General features: G+C 42.8%; 1 protein-coding gene across 8 annotated transcripts in view; it reads right to left on the bottom strand.

Annotated features, from left to right (window-relative positions):
- SLC6A6 (solute carrier family 6 member 6) overlaps window positions 1-21,762 on the bottom strand; it is a 76,527-nt gene that overhangs the window by 11,220 nt on the left and 43,545 nt on the right. For all 8 annotated transcript variants that reach the window (XM_053303178.1, XM_053303174.1, XM_053303177.1 and 5 more), the window contains 7 exons: window positions 17,561-17,693; window positions 13,596-13,730; window positions 12,124-12,227; window positions 11,890-12,014; window positions 7,197-7,309; window positions 1,803-1,940; window positions 477-579 (listed from right to left, as the gene is read on the bottom strand). In XM_053303178.1, coding sequence (XP_053159153.1) covers window positions 477-579; window positions 1,803-1,940; window positions 7,197-7,309; window positions 11,890-12,014; window positions 12,124-12,227; window positions 13,596-13,730; window positions 17,561-17,693 — 851 coding nt within the window. The remainder of the gene's footprint in view (window positions 1-476; window positions 580-1,802; window positions 1,941-7,196; window positions 7,310-11,889; window positions 12,015-12,123; window positions 12,228-13,595; window positions 13,731-17,560; window positions 17,694-21,762) is intronic.

Raw genomic sequence — 21,762 nt, forward strand, 5'->3', positions numbered from 1 at the left:
TCTAACCTTACAACTGGACCTATGGCAATGTTCTGAGGCAAAAACTGGGCTTTTGAGTCCTCCCTTCCACTTTTTTCTCTTTGTTCACAGCTATTATGCTTTCCTGCCCCCAATGTGATGCTACTGTGGGCAATTTTGTAATTTCAACACAATTTTTCCTCTTCCTCCTTCACTATATGATGCCACTAAACAGGGATGATGTATGGAAAGCAATGGCACCACAGAGCCAACCAGAGTTGACTAAATGGTAACTGACATCCAACACAGCATTATGTCTCCATAACACTGCACTGCAGGGCTGCTGCCCCCTTCAAAGTCAGCACTGGGGTTGCACAAATGGGACGGCTATATAAACAGTGCTTCCAGAACCCATTGTCCCAAATGGGGAATGGATAGTCCCCAGGGGCCTTATCCTGCAACACCCCACTACTCTCATTGTCCCTGAAAGATATATACCAGGCCAGAACATTACTCACCATAAACCCAGGCTACAGCAATGCATTCAAAGAATGCAACCCACAAAAGGCATACACCACTAGCTGCATAGTAGTCAAAGAGTTGAAACACATACATGCCACCCTGGAAAAGAAGGACACAGAGAAGAGAACTATTAGTACTATTAATAAACCACCATAAAAGAAGTGTGAAAAGCAAGCTGACCTTCACTGCTATCCTTCACATCTATGAATCACTCAGCAGAAGCTTACTCGTCAACAACTACAAGCGCCAATCAACTCTTGAATATAAGTACATACTGTTGTCCTCTCCAGAACCTGCACCCATTGCTTATATAGAATGCATACTGAAAGAGGTGGTGATTGATCAAAATGAAGCCACTTAGTCTAATCTACTGCAACACTTCAGCATTTCCTTTCTAAAGTACAGTATTTTAGGATGGACATTTATAGCAATATGATGAGATGAAACAATTGGTCTGCAACAGACAATGCTATAATGAGACTAAAATATGGAAGTAGAACTCATCAGGAGCCCACTGGTCACTTTCTCCCACCCCCCCTCCACTCAACCATGTTTTACTGCCATGCACAACATTGTTTCCAGTTTTCTAGTGTCGTCTAGAAGATTCTGTCACCAAATTCTAAATATAATGGCCAACATGGTAAACACAACTTTTAAAACACAGTAGTGCATCAACATAAGAAGGGCTGTGAGCCCATCGGAAGCCTCCAGTGTCCCTGCAGCCATGGCTCGCTGTGCAACCAAGTGGACACGAAGGTGGAGGGCTGCATGGCCCTCAGGAACTTTTTAATGCAAGTAGAAAGGGCTTCTGGAGCATGGCTCCCTCCACCATGCCTGCTCAGCTGCGCACTGGCCCATCACCACAGGGATGCCAGAGGCTTCCTGCAGACAACAGCCCTTCTCAAGCAGATAGGCATCATGTCGGCCACTGAGCTAGACTGTAACATGGCATAACTTCCCACATGCTATATATCTGACTCATTTAGTTTCATCCATATCTACAATACGATAGATGTTGATTGAATGCAGTTTCTTTTATAAGAATAGTTTTGGGGAAACGCAGTGCTGGATAAAGAGGGCACTCATAATATAAGAAAGGCTTAAACTGACACGATCTTACATAGTTAGCATGCAGTGAATTTGTACAAAACAGAAGAACTGGACTACTGAGGTATGAGTAAAGGAGCTCTTAATGGCTTTTGCAGAGTAACTGTCCGAATAACTTGGCTACGCGCTTGCACTGAGCCAATCAACTTCGTAGTGTAGATTCCTGTTGGAAAAACAAACCAGACCAATGCAAACCTGTCACAGTTTCTACTTACTTCAGTCACCATAGTTAGTCCCAGAAGATAGCTGAGGAAACACACTATAGCAATGAAGATTTCCCGCCGGTAACCCTTCCTTAGGAAGGATGGGTACAGATCAACTAACGATGTGATCTGTCCTTCAACTTCAACAAACTGGAGAGGAAGAAAAGGGGGAGGGAGGGAAACCACTCAACAAATGCACTGAATGTGCGTCATTCTCTTATAACAAAAGCACCTCTTGGAAATAGTGTCAGCCATCCCAGTGAAGAACACCAAATCCACTCCGTCTCACCTAACCTATCAAAATGTCAAGGTTACAGCATGAGGGCAGCGTTTAGCGTTTGGGCCTTGGTTCCCAGTTCTCTCTCTTCCCCCTTTTTAAAATAAGTCAAACGTATGCTTGGTGCTCTTTACAGCATGTGTCAGGCTCATGGATCAAAGGAGAAAGAATGTGAATACATCAAATGGGGAATGATTCTCATGTTGTGGACTCTCTAGCTCAGCAGTTTCCCAACCTTGGTTCCGCAGACATTGTCAAAGTACAACCTCTACCACCCCCAGGCACAATGGCCTTTGGATGAAAATACAATTCAAACCGGCTTGAAAAGCTGAGGGTACACAACCCTTCCTTGTGTGGACTTAGCACTTGCATGCAGAGATATCTCCAAAGGGCTCAAGAGAGCAAGATCTCTCCCCTCTCTTTCACATGCACCAGGGCAGGCCAGGGAACAGGGATTTGCACATCTCTGTTATCTCCATCCAGCTCTCCCACCCTGCTCTATCAAATTACATGGGCTCCTGTACTTGACCAAGCAAAACAAGAGGGCAAGATGGGGATATGGGAGGTGTGCACAGACCTCCTGTTCCTTGGGCTGCCCTAGTATACTGCTTGTGTGAGCACCAAGGAAGGAAAGGGGGTCCCTCCCTGTATGGATGCTATGTCTGCACAGGGAAGCATCATATTCAATATGCCTGAAGCAGTTAGGAACACCTTGGCTGTAAATGTATATTAATGCAAATCAAGCTAATATAATTCAGGGTGCTTTTTTTTTTTAAGTAATGAGTAAGTCACTTTTAAAATGCCACTCAGTGCAGCTGTAATCAGTTTTGTGCAACCGCTGGAAGTTGCAGTCGGAAATTACAAGCTTCCTCTGAGGAAATACAAAAACAGTATTTTGCCTATCTCCTCTAACAGCCAGTACCTCAATCAGGCTAGGTGGGTGGGCTAAAAATAAACTGGAGGGAAGGCCACATTTTCTACCTGGCCCCAAAGTTGGTAGTCAATTACTACAGTGCTACTTTTCAAAGGTGGCAAACACTCCTGCTCAGATTCCTTAGCATGTTTGCTCCTTTGCTTTCCTATCTCCAAACCCTCCCTGATCTACATTTCTTTCTTTCTTTCAAATTTGTAGACCACCCCAAATGCTCCAGATAGGCTGGATGAAAAAGGCAGGGACAACGACTATTACATTCAATACTTTTAGCATTTATGTTGATCTAATCCATGTTTGCAGTTCAGCTCTCTCACCATGGGATTGCTTTACTGCAATCCCTGCAGGAAGCCCTGCCTGGGTTAGGCTGCGTGTGAGAATCGCAGGGATTGGGCCTGAACCCGGCAGGGCAATGCCACTTAACTTGGATTTTTAGTCTGGCTTTTAGCTGGGGTTAAGGGAGTGAGCACTCCCTTAACCCAGGCTCCTCAGTCATGTGACTGTGTGGGGTGCTTGCAGCCTGTGCAGTCACAGAGCCAGGCGCCTAGAGTGCCCATCTTCTGGGGGGATTCCCCAATGCATGGCGCTCAGTGCATTATGGGATACCCAGAGGTTAGATCACATCGTCCTGGCCTCCAGAGCTCCATGCTGCAGTGGAGCAGCGCAGATTGTCAGTGTGTGGCAGCATGCTGAAGACTCAAAAATGATCATCTGGGGGGGAAGTAATTGGACTGCAGCCTTCCCCCACCCACTCGCCCTGCCACCCACCCAGTCATATGAATGGGCTCAATATTAAATGGCCTATATATAAGCAATTTTCTTTAGACATATTAAGTCCATTTGTCTCTGTTAACAAGCAACACCTAGATTAGTATATAGTTCTGTGTGGTAAAACCCAGAAGTCAGTGTATTAAAACTCCTGTCTTAACCTTATATAAAAGTGTTCCTGTCTTTATTTCCCCCTCTGATGTAATGTAACTTTAGTGCAGCTTGCTCCTAAGTTGCTCCAGGCATTCCAAAATCCTGCTTGACAATGCTCCAAAAGGAAACAAAACATTAAGTGCTCCAATTAGTTTTAATTATTCGACACAGTGAGAAATGACTTAAAATTACTAGGCAACCCTCAATTTACATAAGTACTTGGTTGCAGAACCACAGCACTGAGCATGCTTTAACATTCAATTTGGAAGTGATTAAAAGTCACTCACTGGAGTTCAAAGATTAAGCACTAAAGAGCCATTTAGAACAAATGGAATGCTTTGTCAATTTAAAAGATCAAGTAAGTAACAACCAGAGGGAAAACTCCACTAATCTCTGCTCATATGAGAGGTTTTTGAATCACTAAACTTTCTGCCCCTGTCAAGTAGATTTATTTAATGTTAATGCTACTTTCTCAAAGAATAAATAGGACCTTGTTAGTTTAAAATCTTAAACCACCTCAAAGAAATGCTTCCTAAATCCCTAGTACATCTGTGCAACTAGCAATTGTCTAGAAATTATTAACAGGCTTCTTTGTGTCACATAAAGAGGTCTGTGTGGGGGGGGGAGCAAACCAAACAAACCCTCTATTTTCCCAAGGAAAAACAACAGTGTGTACTGCACAATCTGTACTGCTATACGAAAAGAACCTAGCCTTTGGTTCCAGTAGGAATGGCTTGGTATTCAAAGGTGCTGAATGTCCAGTGGCCTTCTGATAGGCAATACATACTGAGGGTACACTGTTCCTCGGAAATCAGGCTCCAAGGGGTGACTTTAGCTAATTTGTTAATAATTAAGGTTGAGACAAATAACCAAATGAGCTTCTTCATTTGCTAGAAAACAGTACATATGGTGTTAATATATATCAAAACCTATTAATATATGTCAAAAACTACTTTCCTTTTTCTACCAGCAGGTTCCTCTTTCAGTCACTTTGCCCATACCCCAAGCAATCTGGTAGGTTTCAAGGGGCAAAGTAGACTAAAGTGTGTGTGTGTGTGTGTGTGTGTACATGGACGTGCACACCTCCCCCTTCCACCCCGAATACTCTGATGCAGTACTGTTTTAGAATTTGAGCAGGTCTGGGTGTAACTTGGATCTGACCTGGACGTAAGAATGCCCTGGGAACCAGGGGCGTAACTATAATAGGGCAAGGGGAGACAGTTGTCTGGGGGCCCAGAGGCAAGTCACATGACTGACTCCCCCAGCTGCGCACCCGCCCAGGCTTCCTTCAGTTGTGTTCATCCTCTGAAATTGATGTGAGTGTTAATACCTGGAGCTACCAGAACAGCATGTCTTTCTCTAATACCATTAAATGACTTGCATCGTCCACAATTTACAAACCTTTAAAAAAACAATTTAGGATGATGTTCTATTGTGGCACATAGGTTTTATAACTATCCATCTATCTATCGATCTATATGCATACACACCTATGTGCCACAATAGAAATATATATATAAATATAATTTTAATTCAGTGACGGGGTGGCATTTTAAAATCTTGTCTCTGGGCCCACCCCAACCTTGCTACACCCCTGCTGGGAACCTCATGTATGTTGCAATAAACACCATGAAGGAAGAACAAAATAACAAAAGTAGAACAAGTAGGACAAAATAAAAAATATGCCTATACAGGTGGATCTCAATATCCGCAGGAGTTCCGTTCCGTGGCTCTGCCATGGACACTGAAACTGCAAATATTGAATTGTTGATCCCTATGGGATCATGGGGCTTAGGTTCCCGGTCGTTTCTGCTGCTCCCCACAAGTCACACTATGCACCTAAAGTGGCCAAAAACTGGCCCCAAAATGGCTGTATATCACCCATGGGGGGGGGCGCGTTGCCGGTCTCTGCTGCTCCCCCCAAATCACACTGTGCCCCTAAAGTGGCCACAAATCAGCCAAAAAAGAAATTCACATTTTGAAGTGGCTTTTTTTAAAAAATGGGAGCCATTTTGTGACTCCGGTTCCTAAAATGGTGGCCAGAAATGACCTCCACAGTCATTTTTGGCCACCCCGACTCAAGGATGCGTGAGGTCAACATGGAGGGGTTTTTGTGTGTGAATGCAGAGGTTGGATGTCATTTTCCTGACCGCGGATACATGATGCCACGGATAATGAAACCACAAATAAGGAGATCCACCTGTATGTAGGTATACATAATTATGGGGAAGAGACCATACTGATGAATGTGTTTTGACTGTGTCAATGCCTAATTTAAATTTAGCAATGAGTCTCCAAAGCTGAACGAAATCCTCTAATCTCAGGTCTTGCAAACAGTTTGTAATGCAGAGATACTTGTGATATAATCCTAGGATTCAGCTTTTGCTTTTTAAAAATTCCATTGCAAAACCCTTTTCTTAACCAACTGTATTTATAAGTTATCAAGCAAACTGTGCTCTTTAGTAGGGGTGTGAACTAACCCAAAAATGCAGTTCGGTTCAAACTGAATTTGAACCATGTTCCCCAGAACCAGTTTGGTCAAATCGACCAGCCTGTCCAATCAAACTGGTTCAGGCAGCAATCCTTCTAAAACAGAATTCGGTGAGGATTCCCTTTTACAACTAAAGGGGTCGGGGAATCCACCAAAGGATGGTGGGGGAGTGGCGAGAAAGGTTGTTTTAAGGTTCTTGCCGGCTCACTGCTGCTCTCTGCCCCTTAGTACACTCCAGTCACCTCTGGAATAGCCTTTTGCAGCAGTGGTGCAGTTCCTGCCTCTGCGTATGCACAGAGGCCACTAGCATGGCCACAACCTGGCCCTGGTTTGGTTCGGGATCGTGCTGCTGAACCAGGCCAGTTCAATGTAAATAGATTCAACATTGAACAGCTTTTGCACACCCCAACTCTTTAGCTCAACAAAATAGGTTTTAACTACAGAGCTGATGTAAGGACTCCAACACAGGCATTCCATTCAGTTATCTTTCTTGGCTATCCTTTCCATACTGTTACTAAGGAATGCTTTTCTAAACATCTACAACAGGGTTTCCCAACCTGGGTTCCTCCAGATGTTGCGGAACTACAACTCCCAGCATTCCCAACCAATGTGGCTGGGGATGCTGGGAGTTGTAGTTCAGCAACATCTGGAGGAACCCAGGTTGGGAACCACCGATCTACAACGTGTTTGCCACAGAGCAGAAAGGTCAACAGAAACAATTCCATGTACAGTGCAGGTTTTCCTTCATACTTTATGAATGCCATGTTTGTTACTATGGTTACTCACCTGGCTATCCAGGCCAAGCAACAGAAGCATAATAAAAAAAAGAATAGCCCAAAAAGTTGGCAGTGGCATCATAGACACAGCTTTGGGGTAGGCAATAAAGGCCAGGCCTGGACCTAGAGGAAGAAAGAGAGAAACAAGGAAGCAGGGAAAGGGAGAAGAGGCAGTAAGTAATCAATTCATTCTTGGAGGCAAGACCCTACTCCCCAGTAGGGATGCCTGGTTCCATTCAGCTCTACCCAAACTCAACTGAAGATTCCAGAACGGAATTCATTCAGATCCTTAATCTGACAAAGAAGCATGCACAGCTACAGCAGTAACTACAATATTCAAATCTGCAAGCCATTGTTTTATCCCATGTTAGTCTCACCATCTGCCTCAAGTGTGTCAAGAACAGGTCAAACACTGTAAGGGTAAGATGGAAGAGGGATCTCTGAGCTTCTGGAGTTGATGTAATTACAGCCGGAGCAGTTCCCGTGCTTTTTGACAATGGAGGAGGAAATGCTCTGCTCCAAACTTCCTTTTGGAATTTTTGAATACTCAGCCTCTCCTTCGACAAACACAACGGACATAATACCTTCTAGGGTTTGGATTTATGTTCAAAAGGCTAGATTTTGGGCCAGTGTAAACTGCCATAGTTCTACCAGTGCTAATAAAACAGCATTTATGCAAAGCAAAGGAAGAGGCCCAATAGCTCTCCTTTCTGTTGGAACAACTGATTATCTGAATAACCAGCCACTGCTCTCATAATCTTATGTGACATTATGCTAATGGCATGCCCCACTTGTGCTATAAGTAAGCCATTTGCTGCAGTCACTAGACAGATTGCTCTTACTCTACAAAGCAACAGCCATAGGCCCAGAATTCCTGCTCCTTTAATGCTGATAACGGGCTTCTCTGACTGAAACAAGGCTAAAGTCCCTCTACTAGAATAATTATTAGCAAAGTCAGGCATAGATCCCATATCATTTGTATAAAGGGCTACTAGAAGCTAACACCAAGCTCACTTCTATGGCACATAACATTCATGTACTACAATGAAGAAATTATTGCTTCAATGCAATAAGTTCGTAACGAGACGAAGAAGCTGCAAGACACTATTGTTTGTTTAAATGTTTTGGTAATTCTGAATATAATTTGGACAAGTTACATCAACATTTTTCATGAAATCTTCTGTTTAAAGGAGGTACTTTGGTGTGTTGGAATGTTCCAGACTCAGATTAAAATGCCACTTTGGTTTGTTTGTTTTATCCTACTGGAAAGAAATTTTCTCTCTGCTACAAAGCACAGCAAGAGAATTCTCTCCATGGATCAGCACCTGTCACTCACTGCTGATGCCTTTTTTTACTGTCCATTTTCCTTTCTATTTAACAAAAAGGGAGAGGAAGAAGCTACAAGGAAAAATAGGCTAACTCTCCCATCACATGGGTTTCAGACCAGAAATTAATAGTTGCATATGCCTCATTGAAATGAATGGGATTTAAAGTTGGTTGTGACTTAACTGTCCCACTGTTTCCAGTGGTGCTTAGGAGCAACTAACTTTCTCTGAATTTTGCCTATGAAGCATGATCCAGCTATAAGTGTGCACAGTTAAGATTATCCTTTGTACCAGCATCCACAACTGAATGAGTAACCATGGGTAAAAATGTGTCCTGTGTACACAGTTTCCCTCCCTGATCCAACAGCTGGGTGTGCACACTGGGAACTTTTGAAAAAGCAAAAGTTCCACCAATCAGTTGTTCAGCCAAACAGCTGACCAGAAAGATTTCAGCTTTTTTTTTTTTTTAAAGGCTCCACCTATATAGTTCATGCTCATTCTGAGGCTGCTGTCATGAGCAGCCAACAAGACGGGGCTAAGGCTGCCAAGCCCAGGTTTGGCTACCCATGAGAACCACCGGGAGCTGTGTGGAGCCCGGCAGTGCCTTGGTAGCGGACCCGGCTATGAAGCCTGGCTATTAAACAAGGTTAAGGGAGTGAGCACCACTGAAGGGCGCCCACTCATCTCTGGGGGGATTTCTCCACAATGCACTACTATGCATTGCAGGGTGCACTGTGGGATTTCCAAGGACTGGAAGGATGCATCCTGGCCCCCGCAACTCCACACTGCCTGGGGTAGAAGCGGATTGTCTGGATACATGAAACTGGCACCTGGTCGTCTGCAGGAGAGGTAAGCTTCTGTAGCCTTCCTCCCTGCACACCCTCCCACCCAGGTCCCTGATAGTGAGAAAGGGCCCGCTGTGATCAGAGCCAAAGAGGCTATTCTCACGATGGGTGGGGGGACCGGGCTCAAGGAGCCCAGCCCGGGCTTCCCCCATTGTGAGAACCACTGGGCTTACGGGCAAGCCCGGTGGTTCTCTGGCAGCTAGCCCGCCATAGCCGCCTTCCCCTTAAATGAGGTTGGTGGAGCAAGGACTCCGCAACCTCATGTTGACGATCGTGAGTCACCATGGTGCAGCTCCATGCTGTGGCGACTCGTGAGGAGACCCCCACTGGGAGGCTAAAACAAGCCTCCCGGTCTCGGGGGTCTCCCCAGGATGCCCCGTGCACTTGTGTGGGGCACCCTGGGACTTCCAGGGGCCAGGTGGCCCCCAATCCCTGCAACCCCTACCAGTAAGCATGTGGGCAGCCGATCCGGCTGCCCATGGCTAGGTATTTGATCGTGTGTGGGGAGAGCAGGCTAAGCCCACTCTCCCCGCACAAGCCCTGCTCGTGTGGAAAGCCTCCAAGAGTACTAATAAATTGGGCTCATCTCTTAGGTGTTCCAGTTTCTGCCAAGCTTTCCCACAAGAGCCAGGAAACTCAATCTGACCAACTATTTTATTATTTATGAGTTCGTTCATTCATAAATTATCTTAGCGGAAATCCTATTTGCACATACTTGAATAAGTCTAAGTGGAACTTACTTCTAAGTAAATGTAGTTAGAATCAGATGGTTTGTCACTTTACTTAAAAAAGCCCTCAAGGTGATGGATGAATAAGGCATATTTGATTTAGTACCAAGGTCTAACACCAAGTCTAATTCTGTGTTGTATTGTGGCCAATATTTATATGAAAACAATGTGCAGCTCAAATATACAGGTTTATGTGCCAGGATTTAAAAGATATATGAACAACCATTTCCAGCTCCTTCATTTTTCTTTTTCTGCTTGGAAAAATAGTGCTGGGTTTGTTTATTAAAGAAATAAAGCAAAACTAACATTTGAGGGAAGACACAAATCTCCATTGGAATTCCTCGTCACCGTTAAAGTGGCACCATAAGAAGGAAAAGGCACCGCTTTGACAATGCAGTATGCAAACCACAGTGCAAACTTTCCCCACAGGAGACACTGGGGTAGCCTTTCTTTGCAACTTAAAGTGTGCATTTACCTCACGGTAGTCACAGTATTTAATGGCTTCACACTCAGTAATTATCCATATGCCTTGCCTTCTGAAGCTGCCCTAGACTTTCCATATATACGCACTCACATTGTCAAATAAAATGTATAAGTTGGGCAATAATCGATTTAGCCAACAGCACCTTCTGGGATTCCCCAGGACACTTTTTACCAGTTTCTGCAATCACTTGCAGAAATTTCTGCCAGCTTGTCTTAGCAGTCATAGGATCATATTGACCAACACAAACTGAGCATCTAGTTTAGCATAGCCTAGGAGGACACATATGTCCAGGTGCTACAAGGGAAGTCCAAGAGAATTTGCATGCTTTCTTCAAAAGTTATAGTGTTGGGGATATATTGGCTGACACCCAGAACAAGGAAGCACTGGTGCAGTGAAAGTAGCAGACCAGCAGCATTTCCAGATTACCTACATCACTGCACCTGGGAAGGGGCAATTTTGACAACCTCCAAGTATGTCTGAAAATAAGTCTTCAGGGACATATTTCTGTGCCACAAAGAGGGCTTCCCGGGGAAGGGTTGTCAAAAATTGCCCCTTCTCTAGTGCACTGGTGCAAGGTAGTCTGGAAGTGCAGTTAGTCTGCTCCTTTTGCTGCACTGGTGCTTCCTTGCTCTGGATGTCAGCCATTGTTCTGTCAGTCTACATGTGTAACTCAGCACTATTTAAAAACTGTACAAGAAAGTAAGTGGAAAATATATCCCTAGGTATAAGGGAGAATCCGGCCTGTCCCATGCACAGAAACATGTGTGGGGCATCGCTCTGTTTACATGCACACACCTCTAGAAGTATGGAAGGAAGAGCTGGGTGATAGGATGGAAACCTACACATACTGGGAGAGCAGGGAGTGAGGGAAGCTGTAAACGGAGTTCTAGATCTTTCTCCAAGCACTCTCCCACCTAGCCCTGTTATGGCATCAGCTCCATCAAAGCTCTGTACTAAAATGTATATATGTTGCAATAGACATTTTCTAGCACAGATTTTCATCTGTAAAGCAAATGTGGTGGGTCTGTGAAGATTCCAGACACCATCTCTTAGTATTCTGAAGCACAGGGAGAGTAACCACAGGGCTTGTCTTGTTGACTCTGCTTTGAGAATTACTGTTAAACTCAGATACATCTTATATTTAGCATGTGTTGGGGGGAAATTCAAACTGTCCTGTTTCCTGAAGTAAATCAGACCTTGCTTCCTGAAATACTGTGTAATTTTAAAAACCTCTCTTTCCTTTCGGTTGATTTAATTTGTAGTACTTTGCTCACACACTGGGTGGCAGTGCCCACCATCACTGCCACCAACACCATCGTACCTGACTCTGCCACATCAGCAATGTTCACCCCTTGCTCTTGTGCCATGAAGCCCAGGACGGAAAAAATTGCGAAGCCAGACACAAAACTGGTACCACTGTTCAGGCATCCCAGCAGCAAACAGTCCCTAAGTCACACATATGTCATGGAGGAAGTTAATTAAAGAAAAAATTGAACCCACGGTTCCCTACACATCATTTAGCTAACACACTAAGCCCCTTTGGTAGGAAACTTGCCTATAGCAGTTGTATTTGTATTTGTTGTAGCTCCCCAAGGAAGTCATTGCACCTAAGCAGATTGCATAGGAGAAGAAGATCTGTGTCCCGGCATCTATCCAGACCTAAAAAATGATGAATGAAAACACCATTAGAAGAATGCATCTTGCACCAGTTCTAGTCATTATCTAATGTTAATCTAAGATATACAACCTATACACTTTCTTTTTAAGTCTAACAACAAGGAAAGGCAACTCTTCAAAATAACCTCTTCAAGAATACTAGAGACACAGTTGCGAATACCATCACCCTGTTACTGCAACTGCACCATTCCATACACATATCACAAGAAGCTGCCACAAAACTGAATTAAAACATGATCAATTTAAAAACAGCAGCAACCACCACCACCGAGCATTGCATATATATACATTTTGTGCAGTAGCAAAAGAACACAATGTGCAAGATACAGTCATATCAGTTTGTTAAGAATCTCAGGCTTGCAAAAGAAAAAATGACACCTCTTCACCCACCCATTGCTTTGTTTCTTGCCACAACCATAGAGAGCCACCTACTCTGTTCTGCATAGGCTGGCAGAGAATTTCCTAAAGCATCAGAATGTGGAAGTAGCATCTTTTCAGAATCCTATTGTACATCTCCCATCCCTTCAGTGTTGCCATGAAGATGCTCCAGATGGATTGCATCCCATGGTATTTTCATCTGTTTTGCAACATCTATTGTCTTTACTTTGCTGCTTATAACTACTTCAGAGTGAACTGCATTCTTTTTTGAATTGTGATCTTTTGATTGGACAGTTCTGCATTAAAGGAACTGCAGCTTGTGGCTGACAAGAGCGTATGATGTCACAGCATTTGTATGAAGTTTAATATGGTCTTATTGATGTAGCTGGGACCATAGAAAAAAATTGAGAACTGTATACCTGTACCATGCTAAGAGAGTTGTCTTCCAAGTATTTACTGGAAAGCAAGTTTCTTAAAGACTGTGAGGTTTTTGTAAAGTCTTCCCATTTCATCATTATTATGATTGTCCTCAGTTGCCCTCCCCAAGGGCATCTATAACACATGGACAATTGCAAATACTCACAATTCCTTCTTACCGTTCCATTTGGTGCTCCATAATTTTGTTGCCTTTCAGAACTAAACACTGAAGCAAAAATTATCTCCCTTACCTTGTCCACAGCCTAATATCAACAAAAAAGCTGAGATGCTATATTTGGACAGAGTCTACAAGCCTCAGAATCCTTTTAATATAAAAAAGATATACACACATGGAAAATGCATTAACATATTAACAGTAATAACCTTTTTGAAAAGACACAGTGGAAATAAAATAGAACCACAGAAGTAATCTTCCATTGATTGCTTAAGTAATGAGGAAATCTACCATGTCGTCATCTCCCAACTTCCCTCCTCACATTTTTTTCTAGAATATGGGAAGAAAAATATAACAGTTTCTAATTCCTAGTTACCCACCTGTGGATCTGCTAGCCGAGAGATGTTAGGGTAAAGATAAAACTTAATGCCTTCTGCAGCTCCAGGTAAAGTGACACCACGGATTAGCAGTACAAGAAGCATGACGAATGGGAACGTTGCTGTTATGTACACAACCTGGTAATAAAAGACAAAATGACAGGTTATTGCTTTTGTCAGTGAAAAAAGAGAATTAGGGGTATCTAAGAATATTAATTTGGAAACTCCTGCTATTTGAGGCTACAAATAGACATTCCTATTTAATTGTTCCCTCTTCCTATTTGTCCTTGGCTTATAATCTTCAGTGGATCACGAGTCCCCTAAACCTTATTTAATTGCATGAAAGTGTATCCATTGTCCTAGAGAAAATGGTTCATTTGTAACAGAGGCAAAATGACATTTATGCTGACATAAGACTGGCTATAACTAGGGATGTGCATGAACTGGTTTGTGAAATTTCAGGAGGCAGGGAGGGCCTTTAAGGAGCAAGGAGGGTGCCCTTACCTGCCCTGCCACTTCCCCCACCACCACTGGCACTCTCTCCAAAATCATTGCTGCACGACTGCAGCGTACCTCCCTGCATCCCTGGTCAGCGTTGTACCGGAAATGGCTGGTGCACATGCGCATCTGCCACTTCTGGTACGATGCTGACCAGGGCTGTGGGAAGGTATGCTGCAGCCCCATGACAACGATTATGGGGAGAGTGCCAGCAGGGGGAAAGCGGTTGGGCAGGTAAGGGCACCCTCCCTGCCTCAGAACCAGCTCAAATGCTAGACTTCCAAACCAGTTCAGTGCTCCAGAAAAGAAGCGCCGAACCGGGTGGTGCACATCCCTAGCTATAACTTTCTTTTTAGTCTCCTCCCATATTCCACTTGACATTTCCCACTGTAATTATTTTGGTCAATGCCAGCCATCTCTTTATTTAAATTGTCACTCTTGCTTGTACCTTCTCAATGAAGATCTCTGAAGTTAGCTTGGGGATTGATACACACATAAATAAAATGAGACCTAGGACACGCCAAAAACTACTGTCAGCCCTTGTTATACTTAGACCTCCTTGATAGCAATTTGCTTCACTGCTGCTGAAGCTGACAAGCTAACAGACTTCATTCTCATTATACAGATGTTTGCAGTTGGCATCCATCAACCAAATGAAGCACACAGCTTCAAAATGTATAAATCATGCACACAGAAGAAAGTTAAAATTGAGCACCAGACAGTTCATGCTCACTTTTCTTTCTGAGATGCCTTCTATAGTCCAAGCATGCTCAGTGACACTTATCACCAAGTAAAGATTTGGTCTGACACTTCACTCATAGGAAAATTACAGGGTACTTTTAAGGATCTATTCTTATGGCTATCCCTTCCTCTAATTTTACTAGAGCCGATAAGACTACTTCAAAAAACGCAGTTCATCATGGATCCCATTACATGTTAACTATGTGATGGAACCAATTTGGAACTGAGTTATCTGAATGGGTCGAAATCTGATGGCCCTTGACTGCACTATGCTTTCAGCAAACATGCTTGCGGAAAATGACATCCAGATCCATTATGTGTTGGACAATCCAAATACCACATGGACTCCACAGCATACTGGAAGAAACATGGTCACCAAAGTAAGCTGAACATCTGGGAATGCAGGAAAGGGAATCACACTAATAAAGTGAGCAACAGAGAAAGGAAGATGCATAACTGTACTGGAAGCAAATGTCATCTTGCTGCATTTGGGGACTAAATGAAAGCAGATCTCTATGTCTGCAACTAGCACAAAGACCCGAGAACCACTATGAGAAAAGGAAGGCTGTAATCAAACAAGCAGACAGGCTATTAAGAGCCATGATCTCTGTTTTGCATTAGTAACATTCACACTGTGAACTCAAATAGCATACAAGCAGCAGCTTCAAGGTGGTTTTAGTGTTATGCCTGAAAATACCAAAGGACAATTTGCAGCAATCTGGAAAGTTGAGTTCAACGCAACCAAGGACTGTGACTGAATTTAATAAAGCGGCTTCACAGAGGAGCACAAACAGAAGTGAATAAAGGGGGATTTCCTGTGGACTTGAAGTGAGTGTGCCACTTTTAACTCCATGTAAACTAGAGGCATCAGCCTAGTAAGTAGCTCTGTTTCTGCAAAGAGGGCTTCATCCTCGCCTTCATGGCAAAGGAAGACATTGCACCCAATCCATTCTCAAGTGGAAAACCCATTGGCATGAATAGGGGAAGACCACATTTATATCAATCTTGCACAAGAGAAGATACCCACAAGATTGTGCTCCTTCTCTGTTTCTGGTTGTCTTGCCAAAAACACAGAGCACATACAAGCTTTCTGGGAATCTGCATCAGGGTATTCATACCCCAGTCAAATTCTGATTGGTCTTTTCTTTTCTTTTCTTCTCCTCCTCTAAATAGGGTCAGATGATGCCATCTGGTAATTACAGCTCTGTTGCTTTGTTTAATATAGTTTTGTTTTTGTGAAATTGGTTTAGCCAGCTGAAAGCTCCCAAGATGCATCTTCTTGGCTTTTAAGTGAACCTCAGGAGATTAGCAGGCAGATATCAAAGGCTGTTGCACCGTAATAGCTCCTGCAGCCAGATTGATCTCTAAATGCAATACAGATATCTACACAACCTTTTCATGCCCCCTCCCCACACTCTCCCTTTGGAAAATCATGTGGACATTCTCATTTATTTAAGTATAATGTAAAAGAAAATCCAGAATTTTCCTCCTCCAAATTTTCCATCCTCCTCTTTATTTTCATCCCCTACCTTAATAATTTTCCATCCTTTTCTACATGAAAAGAGTATTTGTAAATATAGAATTCAGGACCTCAACAAAAGGCTACACAATTGTTATTGCTACTATTTTGTTCCTTCTTGACCTCTGAAGGTGAGCACAAAATCATATGAATACGATAATCATAAGTACTACAGTACTCAGTCTGTCACTGAGAAACTATTCCAAACTAAGTCAGCTTAGTATGTCATGCCAGTGGGAATTAATTCTAAAAGAAAACATTTTCAGTCAGCACAAACACTGATATATGGAAACTGTTCTTTTAAAATATATAATTAAAAAACTAGTCTAGAAGAATCATTGTTCTTATGAGGTTTCTTGATCCATGATGATATCAGATAGAGAGATGAATATCAAAGCAATTTTGTATATTTAAGATGGCCCTGATTATTACCTATCACATTCTTCAACAATGATGTTAGAATTGATTAATGTTGTTCTTTTGCATATGTTTAAAGAGGAGGGAGATCTGGTTGCTATCTAATTATTACCAGGGCATGATCTTGCAAAAGTGCATTGATCCTGTTGACAAATGTGGACTATTAAGAGGGCTGTTCAGCAACAAAAAAGAGGGGGAAAGGCCGTAAGGTGAAAGCAAAAAAAACATGGAATCCATGAATTTTCAACCATTGTGACTTGTGAAAACATCTCAAAAGCTGTTGAAACTGTTATTGAACTTGCTCAGAGCAAGTTCCCCCCCAGGTTTCAGTATGTCTAGTAGAAGAGCACAGTGAACTAAGCACTAACTGCATATTCAGTACTTGGATAAACAAGGAATAGGTTGGAAGCTCATAATAAAATCGATACATAACCTCATTAAGATGATAATTCAGGAATCTGAGGTCCAAGATTTGGTGTGGATGCAAAACTATTGCTTAAAATTAGTCCCTAACATTTTGACTCAGACACCTAAAGGAACTGACTCAATACTACAATACAGCTCCATCCCCAGTGTAGATAAATTAATGAACTCTGGGGTGTTAGAGGAACTGTTTCTTTAACAGAAAATATTTCTTTTCCGCCCAGAGACATGAGTTTTGGGCGGTATAAAATATGTTAAATGAATGAATGAATAAATAAATAAATTTTAAAAACCCAATCTATCCTTTAATTCCAGGCATTTACACTGAAAGAAAATCGTAATTACAAAGAGAGAAGCAGAGAATACTTACTTTCCCAGTTGACTTGACACCTTTCCAAATGCAAAAGAAACATATCACCCAGACAAGAAGGAGACAAAGAGCCAGGTCCCACTTGACAACACCCAGGTCATCAATTCCTGAAGACAAGCTCAGTACATTCCGTCTTAAAAGTTTAAAAAGAAACAAAAGACAAAGATTCAATAAAACAATGTAACGAGTTGCTTTTCAAGCACCACCATTTGAAAGAAAAATTGTGATATTTATGATACCTTATTTATTTATCTATCATATTTTTAATACCACCTGATATGTACATCTCTAGGTGGTATACAAAATATGACACAATATTTAAAAAACACCACATTAAAATACATGAAACAATAAAAACAGTAGCATAAAAAGGAAAAACAATAAAACAGTAGCATAACACAGTTAGTAAAACAAATTATTAAAATTAATTATAATTAAAAGCCTGTGAGAACAGGTGAGTTGAGGGTCTTCCTGAAAACAAACAGAGAAGGAGATACTCTTATTTTCGCAGGGAGCATATTCCAAAGCCCAGGAAGGGCAGACACAAAGAAAGTCCATTCCCAGGTCTATGGGAGTCGTAAACTGGACCTCTCCAGAAAGGTCATGACAAAGCAAGGTCATGACAAAGGAGGTGCTCTCCCAAAGACCCTGGACCCAAGCAGTTACGGGCTTTATAGGTAATAACTAGCACTTTTTATTTCACCCAGAAACATATCAGCAACCAGTGCTATTAATTTTACGGTATTACATGGTCCCTTCATGTTGTCCCAGAGACCAATGTGGCTGCCACATTCTGTACCAATTGTACTTTCTGGACTACATACAAAGAAAGCCCTATGTAGAATGTATTACAATAGTCAAGCCTGGAGGTTACCAGAATATATACCACTGTTTTAAGGTCATTTACCTCCAGAAATGGACGTAGCTGATGTATCAGCTGAAGCTGATAAAAAGTGCTCCTGGCCACTGCCTCAACTTGAGAAACCAGGGAGCACTTTGGGTCCAGGAGCACTCCCAAGCTACATACCTGATCTTTCAGGGGGAGTGTAACTCTTAGGCGAGGAGAGCTGGTCTTGTGGTAGCAAGCATGACTTGTCCCCTTAGCTAAGCAGGGTCTACCCTGGTTGCATATGAAAGGGAGACTAGAAGTGTAAGCACTGTAAGATATTCCCCTTAGGGGATGGAGCCGCTCTGGGAAGAGCAGAAGGTTTCAAGTTCCCTCCCTGGCTTCTCCAAGGTAGGGCTGAGAGAGATTCCTGCCTGCAACCTTGGAGAAGCTGCTGCCAGTCTGTGAAGACAATACTGAGCTAAATAGACCAATGGTCTGACTCAGTATATGGCAGCTTCCTATGTTGCTATCCAGAACAGGCAGATCTAAACCATCTCTCTGGTCCTGACCCCACCCCCCCACCAATCAGTAAAGTTGTAAAGTTGTGCCATTGAGTTGGTGTCAACTCTTGGTGACCACAGAGCCAGGTGGTTTTCTTTGGTGGAATACAGGAGGGGTCTACCATTGCCATCTTCCTATATCGCTGCTGCCCAATATAGGAGTTTCCCATAGTCTGGGAAACATGCCAGAGGGGATTTGAATCAGCAACCTCTTCTCCCTTGGCAAGTTACCTCCCCACTGTGCCATTAGCTGGCTTCACAATCAGTACCTCCATCTTATCTAGATTCAACCTCAGTTTGTTAGTCCCCCATCCAGCCCATTACTGCCTCCAGGCAGGCATTTAGGGAAGATATGGTGAAACAGATCTGGGTGTCATCAGCATATTGATCACCTAGCACCAAACCTCCAGATAATTGCCCCCAGTGGTTTCATGTAGAGGTTTAAAAGCAGTGGAGACAGAATGGAGCCTTGTGGAACTCCACACTAGTTCTCACTTTGCAGAGCAACAGTCTCCAAGCGACACCATCTGGAATCTACCAGAGAGGTAGGAATGGAACCACTGTAAAACAGTGCCCCCAAATCCTGGTTACTGGAGAATTACTGGAGCAGTTTGGGAAGTAGGCTGTGCACTACAGCTAAAGCAAAAAAGAAAAGAAAAGAAAAGAAAGAACTTCATAACTTGTATGTATTTCTATTGATATATCTAATTTGTATTTTCCAGGTACATCTACACATAATTCTCCACTGTCACTATATTCCCTTATGATTAAAAAGTTATCAAGAAGTGGTTTATGATTTAAAAGTCCAAATACCATACAGAGGGAAAGTGGGCACAGAACTACCTCCATCTCAGTAACATGATCATCCACTCATCAGCTTTCTAACAGGCTTTAGAAAGTAAACAAAACATAGAGCTAGAGGAGTTGCGCAACTCTTGAAGGATATTCCATTTCAACTAAGATGAACTGCTGATTAAAATAGCATGGATGATAATAAACTAGCACTGCCCAAGGATCTCACTCAAGTAGAGGGAGAGAGTGAAGACATTTTGCTAAATTTATGACTGCCTTCAAGGGCACAGGAGCCTAAAGCGAATTTTGTTTTAATTTTCTTCTGCTGGCCTTAGAGTTACATGAACTGAGCATGCGAAAAGCTTACTTAGATTCTGGGTGAATCCGGTCTGCTGATTCCCAAGCATTTATAAGGTTTTGGTTGGCAGAAAACAATCAAAGCTTTGTTTACTGGTACTTGTCACCTGCTTCTTGACCTTTCAGTACTATGTTTGCAAGCATATAGTACAAAATGAAACCTTCACAACTAAGAAATTGAAGCATGTGATGTGATCCCAAGAGGTAAATCTCTGGAAATAAAGCCAGATTTGCTTATCCCCTATGACTGTTGCTCAAACAAGCATGAGATTTGCACAGGCCATTAACTCAAATAGGCTATAATGATGGCCTCCAATGCATAATCAGTAACATGGCTGTGAAGACAACATCGCTCAGCATGTACAGGTGAGCATTTCAGTAAAGTCAAACATGCCTGAGATGTGTCATTTCCAGGGGGGACTACTGATAAAGCTGAATAGATACATTCAACCAAATAGATGCACCCAAGCTCTAAACCCAAACACCAACAAACATGTCAAGATTACTTCATTCACAAAACAAGGCAGTTTTCTTCTGAATGTACCAAGTTCAAGTGAGTGATAAAGATGTTTACATACTTGCAAGGCCATGAGGTGATGCACAGTGGTCATCGTTCCCAAGGGCTGCAGGGAAAACAGGAGCTGGTCTGCCTTCCCTGGCAAGCAAGTGGTGGCCATCTGTGCCTTTGCCACACGTCCACATGAGTGGCAGTACGGCGAAGGCTGAGGCCGGGAGCAAGGGGACGTTCCCCCTCCATCCCAAGGTGTGCCACGCCACGAACATGGCAGTTTTCTTCCCCCTGGCTCACTGCCAGAAATGGTGGTCCGGGGAGAAGACTAAACAGGTAGGTCTTAAGAAGGGCCTTAAAAGCAGCTAGGGAGGAAGCTGAACAGCTAAACGCTGGGGCTAAAAGTCAGGCTGGGCGAGAGGGCAGCGCTGGGATCGATTGGGCAGCACTTGAATCCGGAGTTGCACATGAGCAGCCCAAGCCAGGCTGAGCTGCCCTAGCCTGAGTTAGGCTGCTTGTGTGAATAGGCTTCACATGTATTATCCCACATGTGTTAAATGAGTTCTGTAACATATTAGCTAGCTCTGAGCAATGTCAGCTTACCTCGATCAGTTAATACATAGAACATAGTTATTGATTACTGAAAAGTTTTGCATCAGTGTGTAAAGCAAAGTTCTTCCAGTGTAATAAGTAACTCCCCACCACCCACCCCAGTGCTCCTATATGAACTGGCTACACCAAATGCAATCTCTTTCCATGTGGTATAGTTTACTTTTTGAAAGCTTAACTATTGCTAATGGTATATTTAACAGTTTTGTTGTATAAGCCACTTTCTCATCTCTCACATAACCCAAGGTTTATTCTACCATATTTACCTGAATAGAAGGCAGCTCTGAATTTAAGATAGAAGCTAAATCCAGGCTGTACCTGTATTCACTCAAAAGATAGAGGACTCTGGATTTAAGACACACAGAGACCAATATTTAACAGGAAGAACTGGGGGGAACCTCATTTTGGGTTTGGGTAAATATGGTATTTAAATGATGCAAGCTTGACTCTTGGGTTACAAGTTTCAGCACAGCTCCTAGGATTCATTTTCCAAACATAACACATGCCAGATATGTTCCACATAGACAGCATTCCTCATGGATTTCTC

The sequence above is a fragment of the Hemicordylus capensis genome, chromosome 2, assembly GCF_027244095.1.
Source record: "Hemicordylus capensis ecotype Gifberg chromosome 2, rHemCap1.1.pri, whole genome shotgun sequence".
NCBI lineage: Eukaryota > Metazoa > Chordata > Lepidosauria > Squamata > Cordylidae > Hemicordylus > Hemicordylus capensis.